The 24832-nt window shown below is 37.2% G+C and overlaps 2 protein-coding genes across 5 annotated transcripts in view; one reads left to right on the forward strand and one right to left on the reverse strand.

Annotated features, from left to right (window-relative positions):
• Window positions 1-24832, forward strand: part of MACROD2 (mono-ADP ribosylhydrolase 2) — an 898190-nt gene that overhangs the window by 61100 nt on the left and 812258 nt on the right. The window lies entirely within an intron of this gene.
• On the reverse strand, window positions 993-23875 carry FLRT3 (fibronectin leucine rich transmembrane protein 3). 3 transcript variants are annotated; one of them, XM_035110054.2, is made up of 3 exons: window positions 23580-23875; window positions 6585-7312; window positions 993-5109 (listed from the first exon to the last, which is right to left on the reverse strand). In XM_035110054.2, the coding sequence occupies exon 3, from the start codon at window positions 5055-5057 to the stop codon at window positions 3108-3110; it is 1950 nt and encodes a 649-aa protein (XP_034965945.1). In that variant the 5' UTR covers window positions 5058-5109; window positions 6585-7312; window positions 23580-23875; the 3' UTR covers window positions 993-3107. The 3 variants fall into 3 exon arrangements, with proteins under 3 accessions (XP_034965945.1, XP_034965944.1, XP_060128408.1); XM_035110053.2 differs by lacking the exon at window positions 23580-23875 and adding an exon at window positions 14926-15358; XM_060272425.1 differs by lacking the exon at window positions 23580-23875 and adding an exon at window positions 14926-15358 and having other exon boundaries at window positions 993-7312.

The following is a 24832-nucleotide window of genomic DNA, read 5'->3' on the forward strand; positions in this document are numbered from 1 at the left end:
TAATCATCTGGGGTGGATTGGTTGATGGGGAAAAGATCTAAGCTATCTTCAGAAATATATATTTGCCTTGTTTCTGTGTGACTTTTGGATTAGATCTATGTGAACGCACACTAGCTACTTGTTTCTGCAATCACATGTTTTGTGCATGCCACAAGCAATTTATTTCTTCCCTGCAGGAGCCAAACCCCCTCTTTTCTGGATTTTTCTGCATAACATCAAAATCACTCCTCCTGCTTCGAAATTTTAGTTTTTGAGAAATGATCAAATATTATGTTCTTTTTATAATTAATTATATAGAAATTGACTTCATCATTAACTACTGCCATTTTTGGATATTGATTTATGGAAATAGATTATTGTCTGTTAACGTGTGGAAAAGAGAAATGTTTGAGGGACATTTCTCTCACTTACAGATGGTCTCTTCAGTTACCTAGTTCCTTTTTTGCAGCTGAATAAGGTAGTGTCATAAATAGAGGCTCTACTCGGAAGGTTTTAGGGACTGATTGATGGAACATGCAATCACTGTGCCATGCATTTGGTAATAAATTTTTGTTTTGCCAATTATAGGCAATTTTAGAAAGACGTAAACCTATACTGGAAATTTTAGAAAGACGTAAGCCTATCTACTAAAATTTTGTCATAATGGTTTTCTTTCAACAATTCATCCTAATGGGATGAAACATAGCTTTACTTAGTTAAGGTAAGAGTACACAGCATGATACACTCTGCACTTTTCTATTAAAGATCAATTACCATGAACAATAGCTTAAAGTACCCTTAACTTGTGGGGTGTGTCCGCCTGCCTGTGTAATATATGAAGTGAGGTGGGTGCTGTAAGAATTATCATGTCCAATCCAATAACAACAACTAGAAATACAACAATTTGGTGTTTTAAGGCAATGGTTTTAAAGCAGGGGTCAGCAAACTTTTTCAGCAGGGGGCCGGTCCACTGTTCCTCAGACCTTGTGGGCCGGACTATATTTTTTTTGGGGGGGGGAAATGAACGAATTCCTATGCCCCACAAATAACCCAAAGATGCATTTTAAATAAAAGGACACATTCTACTCATGTAAAAACATGCTGATTCCCAGACCGTCCGCAGGCCGGATTTAGAAGGTGATTGGGCCGCATCTGGCCCCCGGGCCTTAGTTTGGGAACCCCTGTTTAAAAGCATTAGAGCTCAAAAATATATGAAGTATTATTGCCACAACATATTTGTAGAATCAGACTTGTAGAACAGTTGCAGGAATGGGGCAGCCCAGGTCTTAATTTTTTTCTGTCCTTGGGGAGGCAGGACGAGGACTTCTCCATGTGAAACAATTATGTTCCCTAGATTCCCATGTTATGGAGGACTTCATTGTGGACTTTCAGTTCGTGCTGGGATGCAGATATACTAGAAACATAATGAGGTCTCAAGGTCAATCTGCTGTTGTGACATGGTTTGCCCTCCTTTAAATGTGCTGCACTGGGAGACTACCCAGTCTGCCTCTATGGCTGGCCTGGCTCTGCCAAAAATACAGACATGTTTGTCTTACCTCCCCCAAATCACACACTTTAAAATCATTGCAGAATCATCATGTAAATGTAGAAGATAATCCAGTTAACAATTTCAATAATTTCAAGATCAATGCTGTCCTATATCTATAGCCATTCCTCACTCTAGTAAAAGAATTCCTGAGAAAACTGTCTCCTTATACTTTAATTACCTAGTTGTATCTACTTTAACGTCCCTCCTTCTATTCTGTAATATTCTAGCTGTGGCAGGAGAAAAGTATTTGTTATATCCTATCATGTTTGGTTGAACTAGGAAGAAATTTCAGGTTTTACCTCCCAGATGGAGTTAGTGCAGAAACATTCTAAATATTCAATTGGTGTGTGTGTGTGTGTGTGTGTGTGTGTGTGTGTCTAAAGAGGTTAAGAAGAGCACTTAGTTTATGATACTTCATTTTATATTTTATTCAGCATTAAGACCAATATCTTTCCATAATTAAGTGTATGTGTGTGAAAAGTTTGTTCCCAGTTAAAAGCGGAACACATATAACTTTCGATCAAGGCACATACAAGACTGGCCAAAGGGCGTTCAATGCACTTTGGTTTTCATTTGGGGAATAATAGTTATGGCAACAAAATGTCTTGGGTATTAAACATTAAATAGATCACAACTAAGTAGAAAGCCAGATCAAAGTATCTTCACTTGTGTGTTTGTTAATATTCAGATAACTGTGATAGCAATGGGCAATATTCTCAATGGCAGTTGAAATATGTATAGTATACATTTAATTGCATATGCTTTCATGACATTAGAAGAACTGCAATTAGCAATTATACAAGTTTTTTTATAGAATGAGGAATAAATTTAGGTTTGGACATTTATATGTTTAGGGTAGTCTTAGATTTTATTTTTCATAAAAATAAGAGCTGACCCTGCTTTTATGCATTTAGATCAGTAATACAGTATGTGCTTTATTCTTGTTTCATCTGCCTTACCTGGACAACAGCTGTCTGCTGCAGTATCCTTTTACTTACAAAACTAGATATAGCTAAGTAACTGGTATTGCCCACTACTTTTCACATTAGGTTTTTAGTTGTTTTATGTATTTCATATACCCAAGATTGTATTGTGATCAATTTCGCAGTCACTTCTGAACATTTTCAGTTTGCCAGGTTTAACCTTTTACGAATACCAAAGTGAAAATGGCCTGTGCTTATACTTACAAGGATCTCAAATGTATGCAAAGTCCTGATTGTTCAACACAGCAAGAAAATTCACTTTCACAGTCAACAAGTCATCTTACTCAGTAGAACACAAAAGTTAAATGGTCTGTAATTTCAATATTAGCAAGGAAAATACAGTACAAATTACTAAAAAATACTAAAATATAGAATTGTTTCCAGGCATCCTTGCTACATTAATCGCAGCAGTCACCTAAAATTTGAAACTTTTAATAAAAAGTTCTTAAATATAAATTATATGGCAAATGTACAATACATTGCTTATTCAGTCTTTTAATCCAGTGTTCTGCAGTAGGCCAGCAACCTTTTCAAGTTGCCATTTTTTGTGAGAAGGGAAAAAAGAAACCACCACAAGTCTTTAATTTCCTTTAGTATCATGAGTGTGAGTGATCTGAATCAGGTATACCACTGTCTCTGTAGCTTCTGTTACTGCTGCTTTCACTGTGGTTGTTTTTGTATAGATTCATCCCATTAGGTGGGAATATGGTATGTATTACAAATTCCTCCTTGGACACTTGTTCATTGTTCAGAGATATCATCTGAAAAGAAGTCTCCCTGATTTCTAAGATAGAATTGTCCTTCTTAGTTCCAGCTTCAGCATAATCATCTTTCCTCCTACGTCCTTTGCTGTACGTACAGTTTCTCGAGAACAAGGACCCATTCCTATGGACATACCAGCAGACTAAAGCCAACAGAGCTATAGCTACTAGTGCCACGGCACCCCCTATGATGGCAGCCAAGGGCAAACTAGAATTTTTGTATGGTTCTTTTTCTTGTTCATGGTTTAGGGTGGTTGTAGGATTGTACATTTTAAGGGGTGCAGTTTCAGTCTCTATACAAACAGGGGTTTCATCAGACAGATAGATGTTACTGGTTTCCATGGGAACCATGCATACACGGTATGGTGAGTCTGGCTCAAGTGCTGTAAGCAGATAGTCATTCCGGTCTCCTGTAACAATTGTTTCAGTTATAGATCCAAAGGCAGGGCTATGACCCATCTTGAGCCAACTGAGTCTTAAAGCAGTCATGGGTAGTGCAACTTTCCAAGAAATATGAATAGTCTCGGTGCTTACAGCCTTTACAACAATGGTAATGATTTCCTGTACTGGGGTAGCAGTTGTTCTGTAGTTTTTATGTGGATTAGGAGTCTTCATTTCAGGTGATTTGGTCACAGAAACTGGCCAGTGTCCCTGCACAGGGTATAAAGTGTTTGGTACTGAAGCAGTAATTTGGATAGTGCTTACAATCTCCTCATCTTTGCAATCAAATAGCTCTGAATTGAGGTCTTTGATAGCCATCCCACGAACTTTTTCTGGGGCTTGACACATCAGTCCACGTACATTAACTCTGAGAGGCAGCATTTGCAACCAGTCACGAACCCATTTCATTTTGCACCCGCAGTACCAAGGGTTGTTGCGAAGAAACAATTGGGTTATATTGTCCAGGTCATCAAAGACACCCTGAGGTAAATTACTGAGATTATTATTGGACATATCTAGCCGATACAACTGTCGTAGGTACGCAAAAGCATGAGCTGATACACGATTTATATGGTTTTCTTGCAGATAAAGCTTTCTCAGATTTGTGCCTGGCAAATTTATTGGAGCTGCTGTAAGGGAATTACGGACCAATGAGAGTTCTGTTAAATTGACTAGATTCATAAAGACCTTCTCGCCTAATCCATGATTGTTTAAGAGATTTCCATCTAAAACTAGACGTTTTAGATTTGTAAGGTCTTGAAGGGACAGCTCCGAAATTGTGGAAATGCGATTATCATCCAAGCGCAGTTCTTCTATTGTTTTAGGCAAGCCCCAGGGAATGGTGCTAAGGTGATTTCGAGAAAGAAAAAGAAGTCTAAGATAGATATTATCCCGGAATGCTCCATCTTCAATACTAACTGCAGAAACAGAGTTATCATCCAAATGTAATTCTTCTAGATAAGGAATTTGTGAAAGTGAATCATAAGTAATTGTCCTTATGTTATTTTCCTGCAAATGCAATTCTTTGACGTACTTTGGGAGGTTGGTAGGGAATTCATCCAAGCTGTTGTGGTATAAATAAATTCTCTCCACTTTGATCAAGGTTTTTAGCTCAGAAGGAATTCCAGCATTATTGATTTGATTGTTCTGAAGGTAAAGGGTTGTAGCATCCTCTGGAATCCCAGTAGGAATTGATGTCAAGTCGCGATCATTGCAGTAAATGAATCCTGCATCACAGCGGCATGCTGAAGGGCAGGACTTGGCACTGACAAAGTGAGGTGCCATTTTGAGCAAAAGCCCAATCTTTGTCCAAATTAGGATGAAATTCCAGGTTGCACTGATCATGGTCAAGTTGCAATGAGGTTTTCCGAGAGACTAGTGTTTGGTTTTCAGCAATCTAGGGGGGAAAAATCAGATTAATAGTAGAGTACAGTGAAGTATCACTTTGAAATGAAAACAACATATCTAACAGCATAGTCCTATGTATGTTTCATTGAAGATGAAAGTCATAGTGTGTTAAATGGGGATTGCTTCCTTATACATGTGTATGGGATCGCCACCTAAAATTCCTGCCTAGTATTTACAATTACACGTAGGCATGACTCTTAAATGAGGTTTGAGTGAGAGAAGTATTTGTCAATAATATTTGTCCAAATCTGTTTCTTGCATAAGAAGGCATTATTTGGCATCCCCACCCAAAAAGCTCCCTAAGGGGTTTGTTTCCCCAGGTCCCCTCCTCTTTTTGTTGCACTACACCATAGATGGTAGTTGCTTGCTCTGCTGGCATAGGAACTTTTCTTTTTTAAAGAAACTCCAGTAACCTTCTGCATGTACACAGTTCACCCCACAATCGTTTGAATTTGAGTACTCATAAGATGGCACAATGGAACCTAAATTCAGTATTTTAGCACATTATGATACTGAAATTCATCTTTTAAGTATTCAAACTCTCCTTAGACTCCTATTTTGTTGGTAAAGTGAGTGACTAGAAATCACTGTTTTTTTCTGAAATATGAATACTGAGTGAATAATCAGACAGGGCACACTGCATGGTAACTAATAATGAACAGTGATGAAATGTGTTCTCTGTCTCCAACTATTCCACTGGAAGTACAATAAAGGAGTTAAACCTAAGTGGAAGCTTAAATATAGAACAGATTTCTCTTTACTTCTGCCTCAAGTAGATGGCATAGTGACAGAATTTTCATTTTAAACAGAATTGCCAGCTTAGTAATACTAGAGACATGAAAGTTTGCACAAACCTCTTGAAATGTAATATAATCAGTTATTTCAATATTGCTTGTATATTACTTCATGGATTAGGCTGAAATCCTAACCATGCATACTCAGGTAAATTCCAAGTAGGTGGGAGTAGGATTGCAGCCTCAGGATACTAATGATTTTCCTTAGTCATATAAAATAAAATAAGGTATGGAATATCTATATATTATATCATAAGGATTATTTTTTCTATTGCTTTGTAATATTAAAAAGAAACAAAACAAGTTTTTGAAACTATTTTGTTTTCCAACAAAATGAACTGGCGTGCAATAAAAAACTTATCTTGCTGTTGGAGCAATACCGGTTGAGGTAATTAGGAGGAGTAACTCATTAAACATACTATGTTTTAATACCTGATATTTGACAATACTTTAAGGATGCATAGTTTCCTTAGCTTTGCCACTGTCTATTTAATTAATTTGTCATACTAACACATTTTAAAAAATATTACTTTGGCAGTGCTTTCTTCTGTGTTGTTAACTTTTAGTTCTCTTTTACCTGTAGAATGTGATCATTGCAATGGTTTACTTTCGTGACTTGTGGAACTTAATTGTTCCACTTTCGAAAATAATATTTTGTTATGGAACCTACCTTATTTAAAGATGCGAGGGAACCTTTTGTGCTTGCTAATATCCAGTTGGCATACGATTTTCTAGAAACCAAGTTGGCTTGGAGAAATTTATAGTTTAGTTCACGCAGCTGTATGTACTTCACAGTAGTTACTTAAATGATGCTTGAGAGTATAATATCTTTCCTGGTGAGTTCCACTATGTTCAATGAACATTCCAATAAAGTTTCATCATCATGGTAAATAAGCACATCAGGCTGTTGAAGATAAAAGCTTTAGTTTCTGTTACTCTGCAGGAATGAGACTTTGAAGAAGAGGGAAGAGGTTTCTCTCTCTCCTTTTACCCCCAAGTGTGTGTGAACAACTTCTTTAACAAAAAAAATTCTCGAATGCTTAGAAGTTCTTTTACATAATGTTGTGGCTAGAGATGGTAACTTCAGCTCCATGTGCTCAAAACAATTCGTGATGTTAAGGCTTGAATCATGATAGCTTCTTTTTTTCTTTCCACAATCATCCAACTATAAACTTTGAATGTCGATGTTTCCTGATAAATCCATGCCTGCTGGGCTGCACCATTCACTTAGTGCTTGATCAGAATTTCCAGCTCAGCATATTTCCTCATTCTGTCTGAAAATGCCAGGTGCTCACTTCAGATGGTTTTTGTTTTAATTCACAGGCTTTTCTTGGGGAAACCAAAACATGCTAATACCAGTGACAGGGTTTCCTTTCTAACATTTCATTCAGTTGGTGCCTGTAAAAGTAAGGAAAAAGCAAATTGTTATCCAAAAGTGATGAACTGCCTTGTGCAAACTTTTCTTGACTTAGCATTCCTATAATAATAAAGCCTCATTATGGGAGTACTAATAGAGCAAAAATCTGAAGTTCTTGAATCAGATGCACAGCTAAGTTCAGCATTGGAAGAAATTGGTCTAAACAAAACAGCAATGGAAGTCAGCTTTGATCAAGGGACCAAAGAGAAACTGCTTTGCAAATGTGACACATGACTCTTTAGATTACAAATAGAGGCCTAGGTGCAGTGGATGGCATGCATACTATTGTTCATGGTCTTCTCCATTCAAGAGGCAAGACAGTTGCTGATAGTTTAAAATGTAAATCAGCAAAGGTATAATAACAATTTCTAATGCTCAGGTGTCTGTCTTAGTGACTGTAGTTCCGAATTTATTCTCCAGGAGGAGGTAGTTAATTACAGTGCTGAACATTTCTAAAGTGTACAGTTAGGTTGAAAATTGAAAATATAATATTGTATTAACTATACTGTGACAACGCAAGGATCCTTTCGGACCAGTCCTGCAGACTGATGCATTGCCAGGCTAGATTGTTCTACACAAGCAAGAAGAATGCTATGTTGAAATGTAAAATGTCATTTAAATTGTTTTTATGTCTGCATGTGGGTAACCTTTCCTTCTCATCTGGAAATTTAAACCCAGTTAATATGACTGCAATTCTAAGAAGGGCAAGTAGCGTAGCTCAGTAGCTGAGCATATATTTTCTATGTGAAAAACCCTAAGTTCAGTTCCCTGCCTGAAACTCTGAAGAGCCATTGCCAGTGAATAGACCATGGGGCGAGGAACTTGTCGCCCATCAGCCCTAACCAGCAAGGCCAGTGGTCTGGGATTATTGGAGTGGTAGTCCAATAACATCTGGAAGGCCACATGTATAGATGATACTGAGGTAGATGTTCCAATGGCCTAACTCTCTTTAAGAGGGGAGGAGGGGGTAGCAAGGCTTCCTATGCTAATAAGTACAGTACACTGAATACAGCAAGACTAAAAATATGTGTGAATCCTTATGTTTGCCATGCACACTGAAATCTGCTTCACCTTTTACATTGTATCAGTTCTGCTTTACCTTTTGTATCAGTTTTTAAAGTACTCATTAGTACACATCAAAACATATTTTAGATTATTGCTAGGTAATGTACACATTTCCAATGTATGTGAAATAGTACAAGCGTTAAGTTTCCTTTTTCTACCTTGTGCAACTCAGTTGTATAAATACTGTCTTTCCTGTGCCACCAAGACTATTGGTACAGTGTAATTCCAGTCAAAGTATAATGCGACATTTGTTCAAAATTAATGTAAAGTGTTTATGTTGTGATATGTAACCTTGTTAAATATTTGGTATTTACCTATGGATTTCAGAATGTAACAGCCATCATAAATTCTTAAGAGATGTGGATATAAAAAAATATGGTACTGAAACAAAATGAAATTTTCTGAAGAATTAGTGATAAAAGACTTAGACTTATAGCACCATTGAAATGTAATTTAAAACAACAACAACTGAAGCCTGATAAATACCTTGGAAGACATCGCTCAATTAGCAAGTAGTCTTGTTTGTTCAACCTTATAAATACTGAGGATACTATGCAGTTCTAAAGTTTATAATCTGTTTTTGAACTTCATAATCCACTTTGGTTAACCAGCAAAGAAGGGATTACTATAGGTTTTTTTATGGTAAGACTGAGTAATAGGAAAGTAGTTTCAAGTAACGGGGAATAATTTATTTAGCAGAAGACATATAGTGTGTGTAGAAATTAAATGTTAAACTACCTAAGTGATTAATTAAAGATAGGGATTTTAAGTAGTACCGTATTGTTCTTGGGAAATGGATATTAAACTTAAATTGCTTGTAGGGCATGTTTCGATACCTTACCTAGAGCAAAGAATGTACTTGTTCCTGGGAATAGAAAACTTTTATTTCACTTACCAAATGTTTCAAATGCATTCCCCTTTGGACTGTTTGATATTCAAGCCCTCACTTATTGCCCCTATTGTATTAGCAGCAATGTTGTTGGATTAAAATGAAAGCACTAAAGCTCATTAAGTTCTTGGGTTTTCAAAATCCCTACTCTCAAAATTACATCAAAAACAAAAGGATAAAATACAGCAAGTTTCATTGGAGGGGAAAAAGGCTGTTTCAAAAATGTGGATTAAGCTTCTAGCCCCCCTACCCCTTTCTTTCAGCTAGAAGGGAACAGTTTTCTTTAGTTTTTATTTAATTTGATATCTTGCACTTTTCTTTTATATTCCAAGCTAGTGCTGAAAACAATGTGTTTGCATAATAAAGGCAGCAATGATCTGTCCCTACAGAAGGGAATCCTGCTGCCTTGCTCAGCCTTCTCTTTTCTAGAGCTGTCCTTACATATTCCCTGACATCAAGTCATTATAGCTGAGTTTGCAGGATGAAAAGAGAAATGCCCCCCACTGTTCAGAGACACTGTGGCCAGGTTTTCACAACATCAAATTGTGAGCTTCATGGGCCCATGGTTTTGAAAGAGAACATTTATTTTGAACAAAACAAAAAGAAGATGGAAGAAATCCTGGTGCACAAACATTTTTTTAAAAAACAGAAAGATGTACTAGTTTTTAACTCTACCACTTCTCAGTATATTAGTACCATGCTTGATAAACTGTGGTGGTAAATTCCTGTGGTGCCCAGTTTATTTGTTCAGTCAGTTGGTAATTAAAACATTTAGCTATTCAGACCTGAGAAACTATGATGTGTCAAAGGCAGCATTGCACAAAATGAGCCTTTTTACTCTAAATATTAAATATATTTATAACCAAAACTGTGATTTTTAGTACTTTATGTGGGTCAACTGCCTATCCTAAAACTTTTAAAAAAGTAGTTAGAATATGTGAATTTGTGTCTTCATTTATTATATACTGATGTGAAAGGCTGTGCTTTCATTCTAGCAACTATCCACAACAGTGTTCTGAAGATTCAGATATATCTTTTAAGGCTATAAATGTCAACAGCATGACAACCAGAATTAATTCAGCTTTGCTGTACAAAAGTGATTGTTCAGCGATTTTGGTTTTGCATAGCCATTTGATTTATTTCATAGTGCCCTCTGTGGATTGAAGAAAGTGTCTGCTCCTATATATAATGTGCTCAAGTGCATTGAGATTATTGCTTTGGACTTCTATCAGCCATTCAAAAGCAGGGATATTTTAAATAAGCTTTGGTTGTTATAATGTTAATTTGGTTAAACATGACTCAGTTGTATTGAAAATGAAGTGTGCAACATGTTTTCTTAGGTGTACTACTCAGGGTTGGTTAGTAGTGACAGCAAAATATTTTCTAAGCACCCTGTTTCATGAGCATGGTGTTTCAGGAAGGGGACCCTCACCCTTTGTTTAAACTTAGGCAAGCAGAAGAAGCTTAAAATATCATTGTGAGGGCTAAAGAATGTAAAGCTTTGTTGAGAAGTTGGGCTTCTGAGTCGTTACTTTCTTTTAGCAACATTTTCTTTGGCTGATGGAAATAACCATACATTTAACAATTGTATCACATCATTTCCACATGTTATTCGTTACATTAAGCATGATCACTGGAGTAAACAGTTTCCCCATATGTTTTAAATTAAGGTTCTGTAAAACGAAACTAATGTGAGTTGGTATGATCACAAATTGCATTTTTGTAGCATATATGAAGACCACCATTATTTTCTGGTAAACATAAATATGATTTTGGTTATTCCATGAAAATACAACTTTTTAAAAAGTAACTCCCATTGAGAAGATACAGTATAGATGATCCCTAACTTTTAAATGTAAGACATGTAATGAGCTGCCCTCCCTCCCAAAAAGCATGAATTCTTATTTGTTCATAAATTGCAGCAGGGAACAGTAAATAGCACTTTGCAATCCTGGCCCTAGCCATCTTCATTTGGCAGGAAGGGCCAATGATTTCAGTGGTGCTTGCTTGCCCATCAGTAGGTTTAGGTATGCAGCCTTACAATATGGTCTCTGCATTTTTACTCAATAAGTAAGTCCTACTGAGTTTAATGGGACTTACTGCCAAGTAACTGTATTTAGGATTGCAGTGTTTGTCAGCTGTATCTTGTAGCTTACCTTTAAATGTAAAGGGTAAAGGGACCCCTTAGAAAGCTGCTAAACTCACTTAGTCACAATTAAAGAACTATTGCTTTGACTTGTTTAAAAATTTTGGACCAATCTTTGCTTTCATATATTTTACCAAAATAGTACTTGGAATAGGCCTTAACAAATTCTTGGCCTTCTGCTCAAGCACACCTCATACTTTAATATTATTATTTTTTGTCTTTCTCACTTTCTGATAGCTTGTGTGTTGTTGGCTAGGAACTGCTTTCACCCTCCCAAGTGATGTATTTTACTTTAATACTACTAGTTTTACATTGAACTATTCTAACTATTTTAATTCTAATACATCGAACCATTGTATTTTAATATTTTGTTGGAAGCCACCCAAAGTGGCTGGGGAAACCCAACCAGATGGGTGGGGTATAAATAAATTATTATTATTATTATTATTATTATTATTATTATTATTATTATTATTGCTGATATTAGAAAATCAATTAATTACTGCCTTGTTTCGCTAACATCAGTTTTTAACATTGCAATGTATTTCTTGTCTGTTTTCTTATGATTTTTAAGCACACTTAGATGTAAGCATATTCCACTGAAATCAGTTGAACATATTTCCATGTGATTGGGGTGTCATAAATATTAACTCACATCCTGTTTCAACTGAAATAAATGTCAGGATTTGCACCTTCAACCCTGAGGAGAAATATGCATTGTTGGCACCAAATATACATGTCTATATCTATATACAGCTTTTAAAAAATAACACGGAAAGTACGCACTCATACTTCATCTTATCTCTTTCAAATTCAGAAAACAAAAAATACAAAAATACAAATAAAGATAAATACAGATATAGAAAAAGATTACTTTCCCCCTTTAAGACAGGCCCTTTTTTCCTCAAGGCTCAGATTTCTGTGCAGAATTTTTGCCCACTGGGGGGTAGCACACACTGCAAGGAATCTCTTTACAGCGGCTGCAAGTCTGCCTTCCCCCACCCCAATGCTGCTGTCCAGTTTCTCTGTTTTAATCACAAAGGCTTCTGGTGAGAGAACACTGGAGGATTCTAAGGGGGTGGGGTGCAAAAAGCATTTACAGTACTTCTAATGGCAATATTATTCACTTAAATTCATTTGCCTGGGAGAATGAGCTTTAAAACGTAATATAATTTTAAGTTTTCTTCAATAATGTAAATCAGGTTGATGTTAGGAATGTGGCCACAGTTACTTAAAGGAAAAGGAAAAGACATAGAGCTGGGGGAAAACTTTGAGTGGAAGGTAATTATACTGGTAAATAATTCCAGGAATTTGAAGAGTCAGTGGGAGAGAATTGGATGTCAGACTAAAATTCTAATCCTAGGAATCTTGTTCACTTAAATCTAGTATATTGAATGTCATAAATTATGCTTGTTTACCTCTCTAGACATAGGTAAATAAACATTAACAATAAAAATACAGTGCAGCCTGACTTCAGTGGCACAAACTGTAGCTTTCCCTCAAACTATTCAGTTTTAATCCAGATAAGAATTTGGAAAACCTTCCTGTATATAAGAAGTAGTATTATAAACATAGCTTGAACTTCTTATTGCTAGGAGAGTATAGCCTCCCATAGGAAACAGAGCAAGTGATAATTAATAATCTTCTAAAGCCTGACAGACCCTAAATTTCAATTAAACTTTCCCCAACTTGTTTCACTTGATAGGAAAGAACTGTCATTGACTATAAAATAATAGCTTGTGAATGCTTCATCCTCAACACTACCTAGCGTGATCCCATTGTGGAAGCAATTTTAATTGTCCAGTGATTTCACATTTAATAGGAACAAGTTGGTGTAAGACTTCAACTTGTACATGGCAGTCCCTTTGTATAAACTCTTTAAAAAAAATAGTTGAGAATCTCTCTCTCTCTCTCTATATATATATATTAAAAATAAATTAAGCAATTACCCATGGATTGTAGTATTCATTTAGTTCTGTGCCTAACAGTGAATCGTCTTTGCATTACTTCCACCAACTTTGTGACTGTAGTGATTCCTGCAGTTTCAAAGTTACAGCTTTATTTAATTCACTTTTAAGAACTGTAATTCACTTCTTAAATTGCTTACTGAATTTTAGGTTTTGAAACTGAAAAAAAGAGAGATGAAGCTTTGTTAAGTGGACAGTGCTTTCTATTGGTTTTTAATACATTTTCCATATTACTTCTGTAAACCACAACTCTGGGGCAGATCCGAGCAAAGTACTGCAGAAGAAAAATAAACCAAAATAGCAATTGACATGCACATGCAGCAGTCATAGTGTAAAATGATACTCATTTAATTTTGTTCATTAGGCCTTGTTTAACAACTTTTTAATAGTTAATTGTATATCAAAAGGGATATAGGCTGATATGTTATAGATGCTAACCTAACCAACCAACATGGATAATTTTGCAGTTTCTATTAGGAATTAGGGTTATGCAGCTATGATAGGTTTTGCTTACCTTGATCTTTTTTGAGACAGGCCTGTTGCATTCTTAAACTATTTGAAACCATTTTGTTTCACATGCATACCCTAGAGTTTCCTTGTAAATATCAATTGCAGTGTTTCACTTATGCTGTAGTTAAAAAAAATACATGGCCACAGACAAGCTTTAAATATGGAGGCAACGTGATCTTAACATGTGGAGACAATAGATTTTCAGAGGACTATGATATTCTAAAAGCTTCATGTGATATAGTCACAAATGAGTCTTCTAAAAATTCAATATGGCAATTTCTGTCCCACTGTTTGCACGAGCCTCTGTTCAAAAGCTTATGTCTGTTAATTTGTCTGACTAGATTTATTAGCTTATTATGCAGGTCACATACTGTATTTGATCAGGCAATGGCTTTTGCAATACATTGAGGAAAAAATATCATACAGTGAGTGTGAGTGGTGGGCTTATGTCCTAAATTGTATCAAGCAATATATGACTTCAGCATTACAGATTTGGGAAACAGTAATGCAGGCTTTAGAACCTAGGTGTAGCTGTTTACCCTTTCCCAAAGATTATAAAAGTTCCTCCAAGTAGATGAAGACATTTGCTCCTGGACGAGCACACATTTTCTGTGATTAATTTTTGATGATCTCTTTCCACAGCTGTGAAACTAGTATTAAGAGAACACGCCACATATTCAGCATTGGCCACATTGGAAAACATGCAGCTTGAATTTTGGTGTGCTCTGTAGCACTTACTTAGAACACATTTGCAAAGTCTTCCATTTGATGATTTAGATCGGAAGGCTTGTAAAGAGCTAGACTGAACAATTGTTTCCAACCATCAGACACATAGCCCCCCCTCACCCCACCCTGAAAAAAACCTTATATACAGTTCCAAATCCTACTTTTGCTTAGCATTGTAGTTTAAAAGCAGTTTTCTTCAATCTCCCTTCTAACTCAATCTGCTATGCTGAATTTTATAATGCCTGGGTGGGAAAAATCAAACTTGAGTGCAAATTAGAAGGGATTACTTACCAATAGGATGAAGTAGAAAATATGTATCTATAAAGAAATTCCATTTATAACTGCACAATAGCAATAATTCCAGTAACGGTTATAAAACCCTCAGTTTCAGATTCCACAGACAAAAAGCAGCAGCAAAAGCAGCAGCAGCAGCAGCAGCTATTGTATGAGCTCTCGCTATGTCAAATCACTTCTCCCTCACTGAGGAGGAGTGAGGGGGGAAGCATTCCAGTTACGTGCACACAGCCCACCTCCGAAGTCTGAAGTTAAAGCTTTCACCTAACAGTGGTTGAATAAAGAGGTGATGTCATAAATGGGCAGGTCTTTGGCTCTGCTTCAGTCAGGCAACTGGATAAGCAGGCTGTCAAAAGATTACATTACAGACACCAGAGGGCGCCGGAGAAGGAAAATCCAGGATTGCATGCCAAAACCAGAGCTGTGCTGTATTACAGTTCACTAGATTTAGATACGTGCCAAAAACATTTCAGTCATCTCCAAATCGAGTATTTTTTTTTTTTGTCAACATGCAGATTTGTGCAACTTTTACAGTTTTCACTTAAAATAGTTGGGAACTGCCACAGTGAAATGTATTGACAATACATTCATTAATTGATCCTCACATGGACCTAGTTAACGCTTTAAGTTAAAAGTTGGAGGGCCAACCATAATTAAACTACTACTAGAGGGTTCAAGGCAAAAACTTTTAAATAACTCTTCTGGTGATAATCCCTTTTTGGAGACATTTTTAATGACAAAACAAATGTGTTATTTTAATGCTCATAATGGTAAGGTTAAATAATTTAGAAGTGTTAATATTCAGTATTTACCTTCAACTGTGGCAAAGGAGGGTGGAGTTTCTTGCAAGGCTGTTTCTACAAAGTAGAAAACTGCCTCAGAGATTATTGGGAGAAAGTTAGTTTTAAGAATTGTGAATCAGTAATTTTAATTATATTTCCTGGTAATAAGATTTTGTGTCAGTGTTACGCATAGCTTATTTTGGTGGTGGCAGGCACCAATACTCTAGGCTCTGCTTACACCCTAGAAGCCAGTACTGTTCCTTGGAATGAGGAGACTGCAGATTACAAATTGTGTGTTAGGAAACTCGGGGGGGGGGGGGAGATAAACCATTGCAGATACTCATGTCTGTTATCTCATTTATTTATTTGTGCTATCTCACAAGCATATTTGAATATACTTGGTATCTTACATTGCAATTTAGCTGTCTTTCACTAGTTGTTTATTAACTGGAGTTTGGTTCCTGCAACTGGCATTTCCCAATGTCTGTGTTTCCTTCTAGTATATGAGCTGCCTCTGAATCCATTCAACTATGTCAAGCATTTAGTTGCATTTTCTTCATTAGATCCATTTTCTTTATCTCTGTGCTTCTTTGGTAGAGCACAGTGTGCTCAAGAACAAGACTGGATGCTATCAGAGTGACCTCTTTGGGGTGCAATCCAGGCCATTGTGTATGGAAATCTGGGCTGCCCAGATAACACAACCTGCCTCTCGGCCTCACTCATGTGGTTGAAAGGAAAGCAATATATTTGGCACCAGCTTGGAGTTGCTGGAAGGAGGCATACAAAACACCATCCTCCCACCTTAAGGACTCTACTTGTGATTTGTGTAGGGTTTACTCCTTAGCCTTTTCTTCCAAAGATGTCCCACATAGTAAGCACATAAGAACTGTGTGCCGATCTCCTTTGTTAATTGATTGCACTTTTTGTTGTGATCTGAAGGCAGAAAGGCCAAGCTTAATTAAGTTCACAAGAGATCTAGTCATTTAAAGCTCCATGGCTATGGAAATCATTAGGAATCTAAGAAACTGGGGGATAAAAAAAGGTGGAAACATTTAACCCTGTACTTTTCTAGAGTGTCATTATACATTTGCTTAAAGGAGCAGACAGATTACCTGTCTGCGTTTTGGATTAATGGAAGTTCAGTGCAGAATATTGTTCCTTGTTCTGCAAAAACCTTCCTCCTCCATTTTTTTTTTAAAAAATCTCTGAAGTTTAGTCCACTGAAATCAACATGTTGCAGTAGTGCATGTTATACCTCTACATGTAGCAGTGGAAAGTTCATAAAAGATATGTAGAATGCACATTCAGCTATCTTAGTCTGTGAAGCTTAGCCAAGTGCTTAATGCATCAGCTAGAAACTGTAACAAATCTTCCTGAACAATTCCAAAGGGCCCTAGAGAAATAATTAGATTTTACCAGGTCACAGCTGCCACAGAATACTAAAAGGTTTTAGAAAATGCTACATCAGATTCCCCTTGTGTTGTTGCCTTTACTATTTAGACTCCATAGGTGCTTGCTGTTCATCTGGGTGCTGAAAGGTGGGTTATATGCCAGAACAAGGTGTAGGTTGAGGATATGACTATTACTAAAAGAAAGTGTTATATCACTTGTTCCACTGCATAATGTAGTGTAAGGACAGTGTGTGCTAGAAAAGCAACAGATTTCTCTATCCAATTAAAAAGTAACAAAAAGGGTTGTAGATAGGATTTTGTTTACTGATCATTGCAGGAGATATTGGTTGCCACCAAAAAAAGGAGTTAGTTGTTGTAATTGACATATATTGATATTTAATGTTAGTAGATAATGATTTCCCTGATGACAGATTGGTGTATGAATCAGAACTGTTGTTGGATTTCTAATTATAAGGCTTTGGTAGTTGTAGTACGAATGGATTTCTAATTATAAGGCTTTGGTAGTTGTAGTACAACTATTTTTCTTTTGTGATCCAAATGATACTAGTATGTTATCTATAATACACTGTTAAATAAATAAATAAATAAATAAATAAATAAAGTCCAACCCTGTTTGCCATGACTCCACCATGTTGACATGGGTTGGGGGTCATATGTACCTCAACACTGAAGAAAATTAATGATACTTTGTGTCAGTCTTCCACTACTCCATACTACAGGTAGTCCTTAACCATGATAAGGTGTAAAGTACCATGTAATTTAGTGAAAAATAATTGTGGGGGTCAAATCTATACCTGTTGGGATAAGAACAAAAAATTGATATATGTAATGTGATAGGTGTTAGAGGGAACTTGACTGCATTCTTCTTTCTTCAATTCATAATGATACAGCAATCACATCTCAAATCAGGAATCCAATCCAGAGATCATTCTTTATTATAACAAAACTAATAGTGGTGTAGACACCCATGATCAGATGAGATCTAAATACACTTCAAACACATTTCATGTTGGAAGTTATTTATGAAGTGACCATGGATGTAATTAGGCTAACTTCAACCATGCCCATGTACTGGACAGGCACCCCAAACCTGGCCCTCCAGATGTTTTGGGACTACAATTCCCATCATCCCTGACCACTGGTCCTGTTAGCTATGGATGATGGGAGTTGTAGTCCCAAAACATCTGGAGGGCCGAGTTTGGGGATGCCTGTACTGGACCATCACCACCCAAAAAAAGGTGGTACTGGAATGGTTGAAGTTACCCCTGTACCAATGGAATATTTATTTTATTTATATTCCACATTTCCTCAAAGGAGCTCGTGGTGATGTGCATGGTTCTCCCAAGTGAGGATTCAAACTGTGGTTTCTCCCTGGTCTTAGTCCAACATTCTAACCTCTACAGCACATGTTAATGTATAAGGATTTATGCATGCAGAGAAAAGGGACAAGAAAGGGTTAATTTTGATGTGCTGTTTAATTTGGGTGTGTTCTGTCCTGCACCTGCAGCTTGTTAAATATGTGAGAATGACTCAGCACAAGCTACAGGTTTTTAATGGTTCAATTTATGTATTTATTTCATTTATATCCCACCTTTTCTCCAAGGAACTTAAGGTGGGATAGATGCTTCTCTCCCCACCCCACCCCCACCCCCATTTGATCCCCACAACAACCCTGTGAGTTAGGTAGCGTTGAGAGGCAGTGACTGGCCCAAGGTCACCCAGTGAGCTTCATGGCCAAGTGGGCATTTGAACCCTGGTCTCCCAAGTCCTAGTCCAGCACTCGAACCACAATAGCACACTGGCTCTCAGTATAAATGCTGTTGCATTTAAGGCAAGTTTGCTCTTGGCTCCCGCCCTTGGCCAGAGCACAATCTATGCTGCTGGGAAGACTGTATCTACAACTGTATGTAACTGAAACTGCATTATACTGTCAGTAAAGCAACTGACTCTTCCTATAACTGGTGTTTCTCTGTTATTTTTGCACACTCCGCTGGCATTAGGATGGGCACTCTGCACATGTCCCAACACTAAATCACACCAATACAGTTTTACTTCCATGTCACCTTCCTATATCTTTTTTAGCTTTATTGGGCTACGGCTCCAAACCTATGTACAGTACACTTATTAATTCAGAATAGGGTGGGGTTTTTTTTGCTCATCAGAGATCGTTCTTCTTACTTCAGATGACACCAAAATTTCTGAAGTACAGAACCCTATGCCAGGTAAGGCCACATGATAGTATTGCAACATCTGTTTCAGTCTTTTAAAGTTCAAGTGAGGCAGCCAAGTTTGAGCACTTAGTGTACCACTGGAAAGAGTTTTGCAACACTGTCATGGCTGTGCATCCAACTCCTCCAGTCTGAACTATCATAGCATTGTTGCATCCATTACTCTTATTGCACTTTGGCATTCTTTTTCCCTGATAAAAAAGGAACACTGCCACTTTAACATGGAAGCTTTGCCTGATCTTCAAAGGCTAGGAGATTTAGCTGTGTTGGACTGCTTCTTCTGGCCTAGGAAAAGAACATTTTGAAAGGGCAGGGAAAAGTAATGTAATAATAATAATAATAATAATAATAATAATAATAAATAATAATAATTTATTTATACCCCGCCCATCTGGCTGGGCTTCCCCAGCCTCTCTAGGTGGCTTCCAACAAAATATTAAAATACAGTAATCCATCAAACATTAAAAGCTTCCCTAAACATCTGCAATCAATAGCTTCTTTGTCAGGGAAGCAAATCAGCATTCAGGTTGCATCCATATAAAAAAAAATATTTAACAAAATTTATATACTGCTTGCTTGTAAGAAAATAATAGCTTATGTTTTCTGTGCATTATATCAGCTGCTGGATTGGGAACTATGATGCAAATATGTGTGGGAATGCACATATGACTGTGGGTGCTCTCCATCTGCATTGCATTAAGACAGTGCACATTGAAACATGCATCTCTATTCATATCCTTGCATGAAATAGCCATGCATAAGCTACCTTTTAAAGTAAGGTTGGAACATCTGTGCTTTGATTTCTCAATAGACTTAGAGGAGTGGGAAAGTAATAGTTTCTCTATCTTGAATTAAGTATTTTATTTATTTATTTTCCATTGGCCAAAGAAAGCAAACATAAAACAGAAAGCAACTTAAAACCAAAACATCTTCAGATCTAGTTGCAGGTAGGTAGCCGTGTTGGTCTGAGTCGAAACAAAATAAAAAAAATTCTTCAGTAGCACCTTAAAGACCAACTAAGTTTTTATTTTTGTATGAGCTTTCGTGTGCATGGTATCTGAAGAAGTGTGCATGCACACGAAAGCTCATACCAAAATAAAAACTTAGTTGGTCTTTAAGGTGCTACTGAAGAAATTTTTTTATCTTATCTTCAGATCTAGTAGTCCTGTTACTGGATTCTTGGATAGAGTGAAGCTGAGGATCCCTTGTTAGTTTATGAGTCTTCTATGTTTTACTCATGGGGTATGTTTTACATGCCCCTGTCAAGTCAATTAATATGAGGAGGTGGGATCCCTTTTACTTCCAGTGTGCATCACACCACTTCTTTGATCACTCAGACCTTCCTCCCCACTGCTCCCCCTGAAAACTCTTTCTTTGATCTTGACATTTCTCTCTTATTTCAGTGAATTGGCACCTTCCAAGTATGCAAAGACTACTAGTCTTGATTCTCTACAAAACGCTGTTTTGGGGAAAAAAAACATGATTCTGTTACATCAAATGACCATAGAGCAGTTGCTCCTTGAGGGAAAAGTTCTCCTTGTATGTAATAAAATGGTTACACTTTACAATGCAAGATACCCAAACAAGTCAATCAAAGAGCTGAGCTGAGGATTTGATAGGGAAAGGGGATGAGAAAGTCTTCAGATCATTAATCCTCAATGACTAACAGTTTCTCAGCAATAGTACTTTATTTTCCATTAGGTAAGATGGTGGCGAATAAACAAATCTTTTGCATTTTAAGAAAAAACCTGAACTGGAGGAGGGCTTCTAATCAACAGCCAAGTGTTAACTTCACCTTTGAGATTTTAGCACTTGAAAATCAAGAGGATCTAGCTGCTTTTCAAAATACCAAACACTTGCCAAACGGAGGGATGCATCTGATCTTGCTTTCTATGCATAAATTTTTAATGTTAGAAGAGTTGCATCTATTTTCCATGGAAAGTTCCACTTTTCTATACCAGCTTCTGCATTTGCTATAGAAAATAGACATAGGTGAGCCTATGTGAACTCTCAATCTTCACCACCTCCTGTTGCTAGGTGATACTGAAAGGATGTTAATTCCATGTAGAAAAATGGTTATGCATGGAATCTCTGACGAAGAGTCAAGTGAATGCAGTGCCACTCAATGGAGGCAAGCTTCTGCATTGTAGGAAAATGTGTACATATTGTTTACATATCAGTAGCTGTGATGAAAATTCAAATTGCTTTTTTGTTGGGTACAGCCCTGTAAGGGCATTTATAGAACATACGTAGGCCACCTTTAAGAGTTAAAACACCATGAAGGCAGATTTCATGATGAAATATTAGGATACATCATAATACAACCAGAGTTAGTCATCCACTAATAAAACCAGCTATAGCGAAACAAAATTTCCCATTGGCTTGACTAACAACAACAACAACAACAACAACAACAAACAACTTTTATTTATATCCTGCCCTCCCCGGCTGAAGTTGGGCTCAGGGCAGCTAACATCAAATATATAACATTAGTATAAAATCAAACAATAATTAAATTACCTCCTAAAAACAGGTCAAAATCAAATTAAAGTCTAATTAGATGGCTTTCCGCAGGGTTAGGGTTAGCAAGGCCAGTCTAAAATTACAAACCTTGATCAAAATGTTGGTGTTGCTTGTGCTCTTCTTAGTTTATTGTACTTGAAGGCATGAAGGAAACAAGTTTGGATAGCTATTCAAAGAATTTTGTCTTCTAATAAATCAAAGGTTGCTTGCCATTATCAGCGATTCTCTTAGACAGAATAGGTTATTCTGATTAAAGATGGCACTGTCTATATTCCTAATTAGATCAGCATTTTATAATAAATTCTAAACACTGTTACCTTCACAATATTAAATGCCCTAATAATACTGCTGCTTTCTTCTTCTTCCTTAATTATTACCAAATAATTACTATTTCAGTGTCCCCCTCCCGGCAGAGAACATAACAAATAAGGAAGCCAAGCTTTGGGCTTTGGTTTTTGCAAAACAATTGCCTAAAATTTGATCATGCCACAATACCTTCAAACTGTTTACTTAAATAAATAAACAAAAGGCAGTAATGGATGCTGTTCAATCCAAAACATACATCTGCCAAGCATACTGGATACTGAAAAACACATACAGGCCTTAAAAGTAGAATGCTTGAACATATTGTTATAATTCTATAAGTAGTACTAATCTTTAGGTGCGACCATATCTAAAGGGATAACTACAAGTGTTTTTACTCTTGTTTGCACTGTATGTGGGTGTGTGATTGTGATATAAATATAGTCTGTCATATTTCAAACTGTAATCTGTGTTTGAGAAACAGACACAGAACCAACTTGTAACTATTGCTTTATATTTTTGTGCGCTTGTTGTGTCTTGTGGCTAAATCCAAGCATATCGTAAACTTACTATTTGGGATCTGAATAACCCAAAGTTGACACCTTGTGTATCACTTCTCTGTTCGTGAATTTTTAGAAACAGAAAAGCCTCTGGAGTACTGTACTTTTACTATTCAGTTATTGTATGAAACTGTTTTTCTGTGGAAAGATTTTTTTTTAAAATGGATCACCTGGCAAAGCCCAAGTTGTCCCTCTGAGTAACAGACTGTGACAATACATACCGGTATCAGAGATTCCTGCTGCTTTGAAGACAGTGTTTATTTTTGCTTTGAATATGCCTGGCACTCCAGAAAGCAACTGTGAAAGCAGCAGTGCCTGCTGGTATAGCTACGGCCTTCCTACTGCTATTTCTTAGTAGGTTGCCTTAGAAATCAAAAGAACATCTATATGCAGTACTGTCATAGGTATATCTGAATAATTGATTTAGAACGTTATCTCATTTCCTACCATACTCTCACTAATTAGATGGAATAGTGATGCACCTTATTTTGACATACCTTTCAATTAATTTAGAGGTGGTGTGGGGAAACCGTTGCCCCCCCCCAGTTTTTGCTGAAGTGAAGTTCCCATCAGCTCCAACAAGTATATTCAATGGCAAGGAAGGATGGGAGTTACCGGTATACTTCAGCAAGATCTGGAGGGCCAAAGGTTCCTTCACACCTGATTCAAAGGTCTGCAGTGCAAAAATGTTCAGTTGTTTTTCTGTAATACTTCTTTGCATTTTGTAGTTTGCTCATGGTTGTTGTCTCTTCCTGACCAACCCAGCTTAAAGCTGCTTCACATGCAATTGTTTCCTCCATCAAGGAAAATTGTAATATAGTGGGGTCACGTCATTTAACTTACCGGTAAGTGAATTCAACGATATAAGCCCAGGAAAAAAGTACTCCACAGCAGGATATCTGCTGCTGCAGTTCCTGCAAAAGCAGTGATGAATCCTTTTGTTTTCCTTGTTCCTCCTTTCCTCTGCTAGGATTCCATCCTTTGTTTTAAGGATCTGTTACAGCATTTCTCTTCAGCCTTGTCAGGACCTGACCACCTTAGTTTTTCTCTGCCTGCCCCCATCACCTTCCTTGCTTTCCTGGATTCTTTCCCCTTGGAGGAAAGCTCTTTCTATCAGTCAAGGAGGAGTCCTTCAGGCCACCCACTAGTGTGGTGTTGTTGTTGTTGCTGCTGGGTGTTTTTACCTTCTCTGCTTACAAAATGTTCCTCTACATTTACATTTATCTACATCTACATTTTCTAAAATCTTTCTTGCAGTGAGCATGTCAGGACCCATGTTCTGCATATTTAATTTTGTTTTGTGGATCAACGAGCTCTCCAACTACTTGCAAAACAGAACTGTTTATATAATGGACTATGGCAATCCTGATGTAATGGTTTTAGCTTCTGCTTGCTCTCATATTCACATTTTGAATAGCATCATTTTACTATTACCCCAGCTCTGTTCCAGCTGCAAGAGAACTAGGTTTTAATTTGTTGTTTAAGTGTGAGATTTACTGCTTGGAACTACCTGATCATATAGAATGATCAGCTAAAGCAGTAGCTGTGAGAGGGGGAATGGCTGGAAAGGAGAGGGATTATTGCTCCCAGATTGGGATTAAATTTTAGAGGGGAGCAGAGAAAGGGGAGGCTGTTTATCCATGGATGAGCAGAGAGACTTCATTATCCAGAGAAGTCCATGCCTCAGCATGCATGTGTGCATTCCCTTATCCTTCGTTAGCGTTGACCAGAATCAACACTAAAGGATTGATGTTCTTTTTTCATAGTATTGAGAACCTGATTTGTGGTTGCTGCTGCTTTTAGATTGTTATTATTAAACATAGTTCCTGAATATAGCAAGGGACTGGCAAGAGATGTGGCTGAGTCCTCTGCATTGTGTGTTTTGTAGTCCTTGTTCAGCTTGGCTACCTGTCTAGAGTAGGGATGCCAACTGGTGGTCTATGGTTCAGATATGATTTCTGGAGCAGCTGCTCCAGTGTGGTGTAGTGGTTAAGAGCGGTAGACTCGTAATCTGGGGAACCGGGTTCACGTCTCTGCTCCTCCACATACAGCTGCTGGGTGACCTTGGGCTAGTCACACTTCTTTGAAGTCTCTCA

This window comes from Zootoca vivipara, chromosome 3, assembly GCF_963506605.1.
Source record: "Zootoca vivipara chromosome 3, rZooViv1.1, whole genome shotgun sequence".
NCBI classification, from domain to species: Eukaryota; Metazoa; Chordata; class Lepidosauria; order Squamata; family Lacertidae; genus Zootoca; species Zootoca vivipara.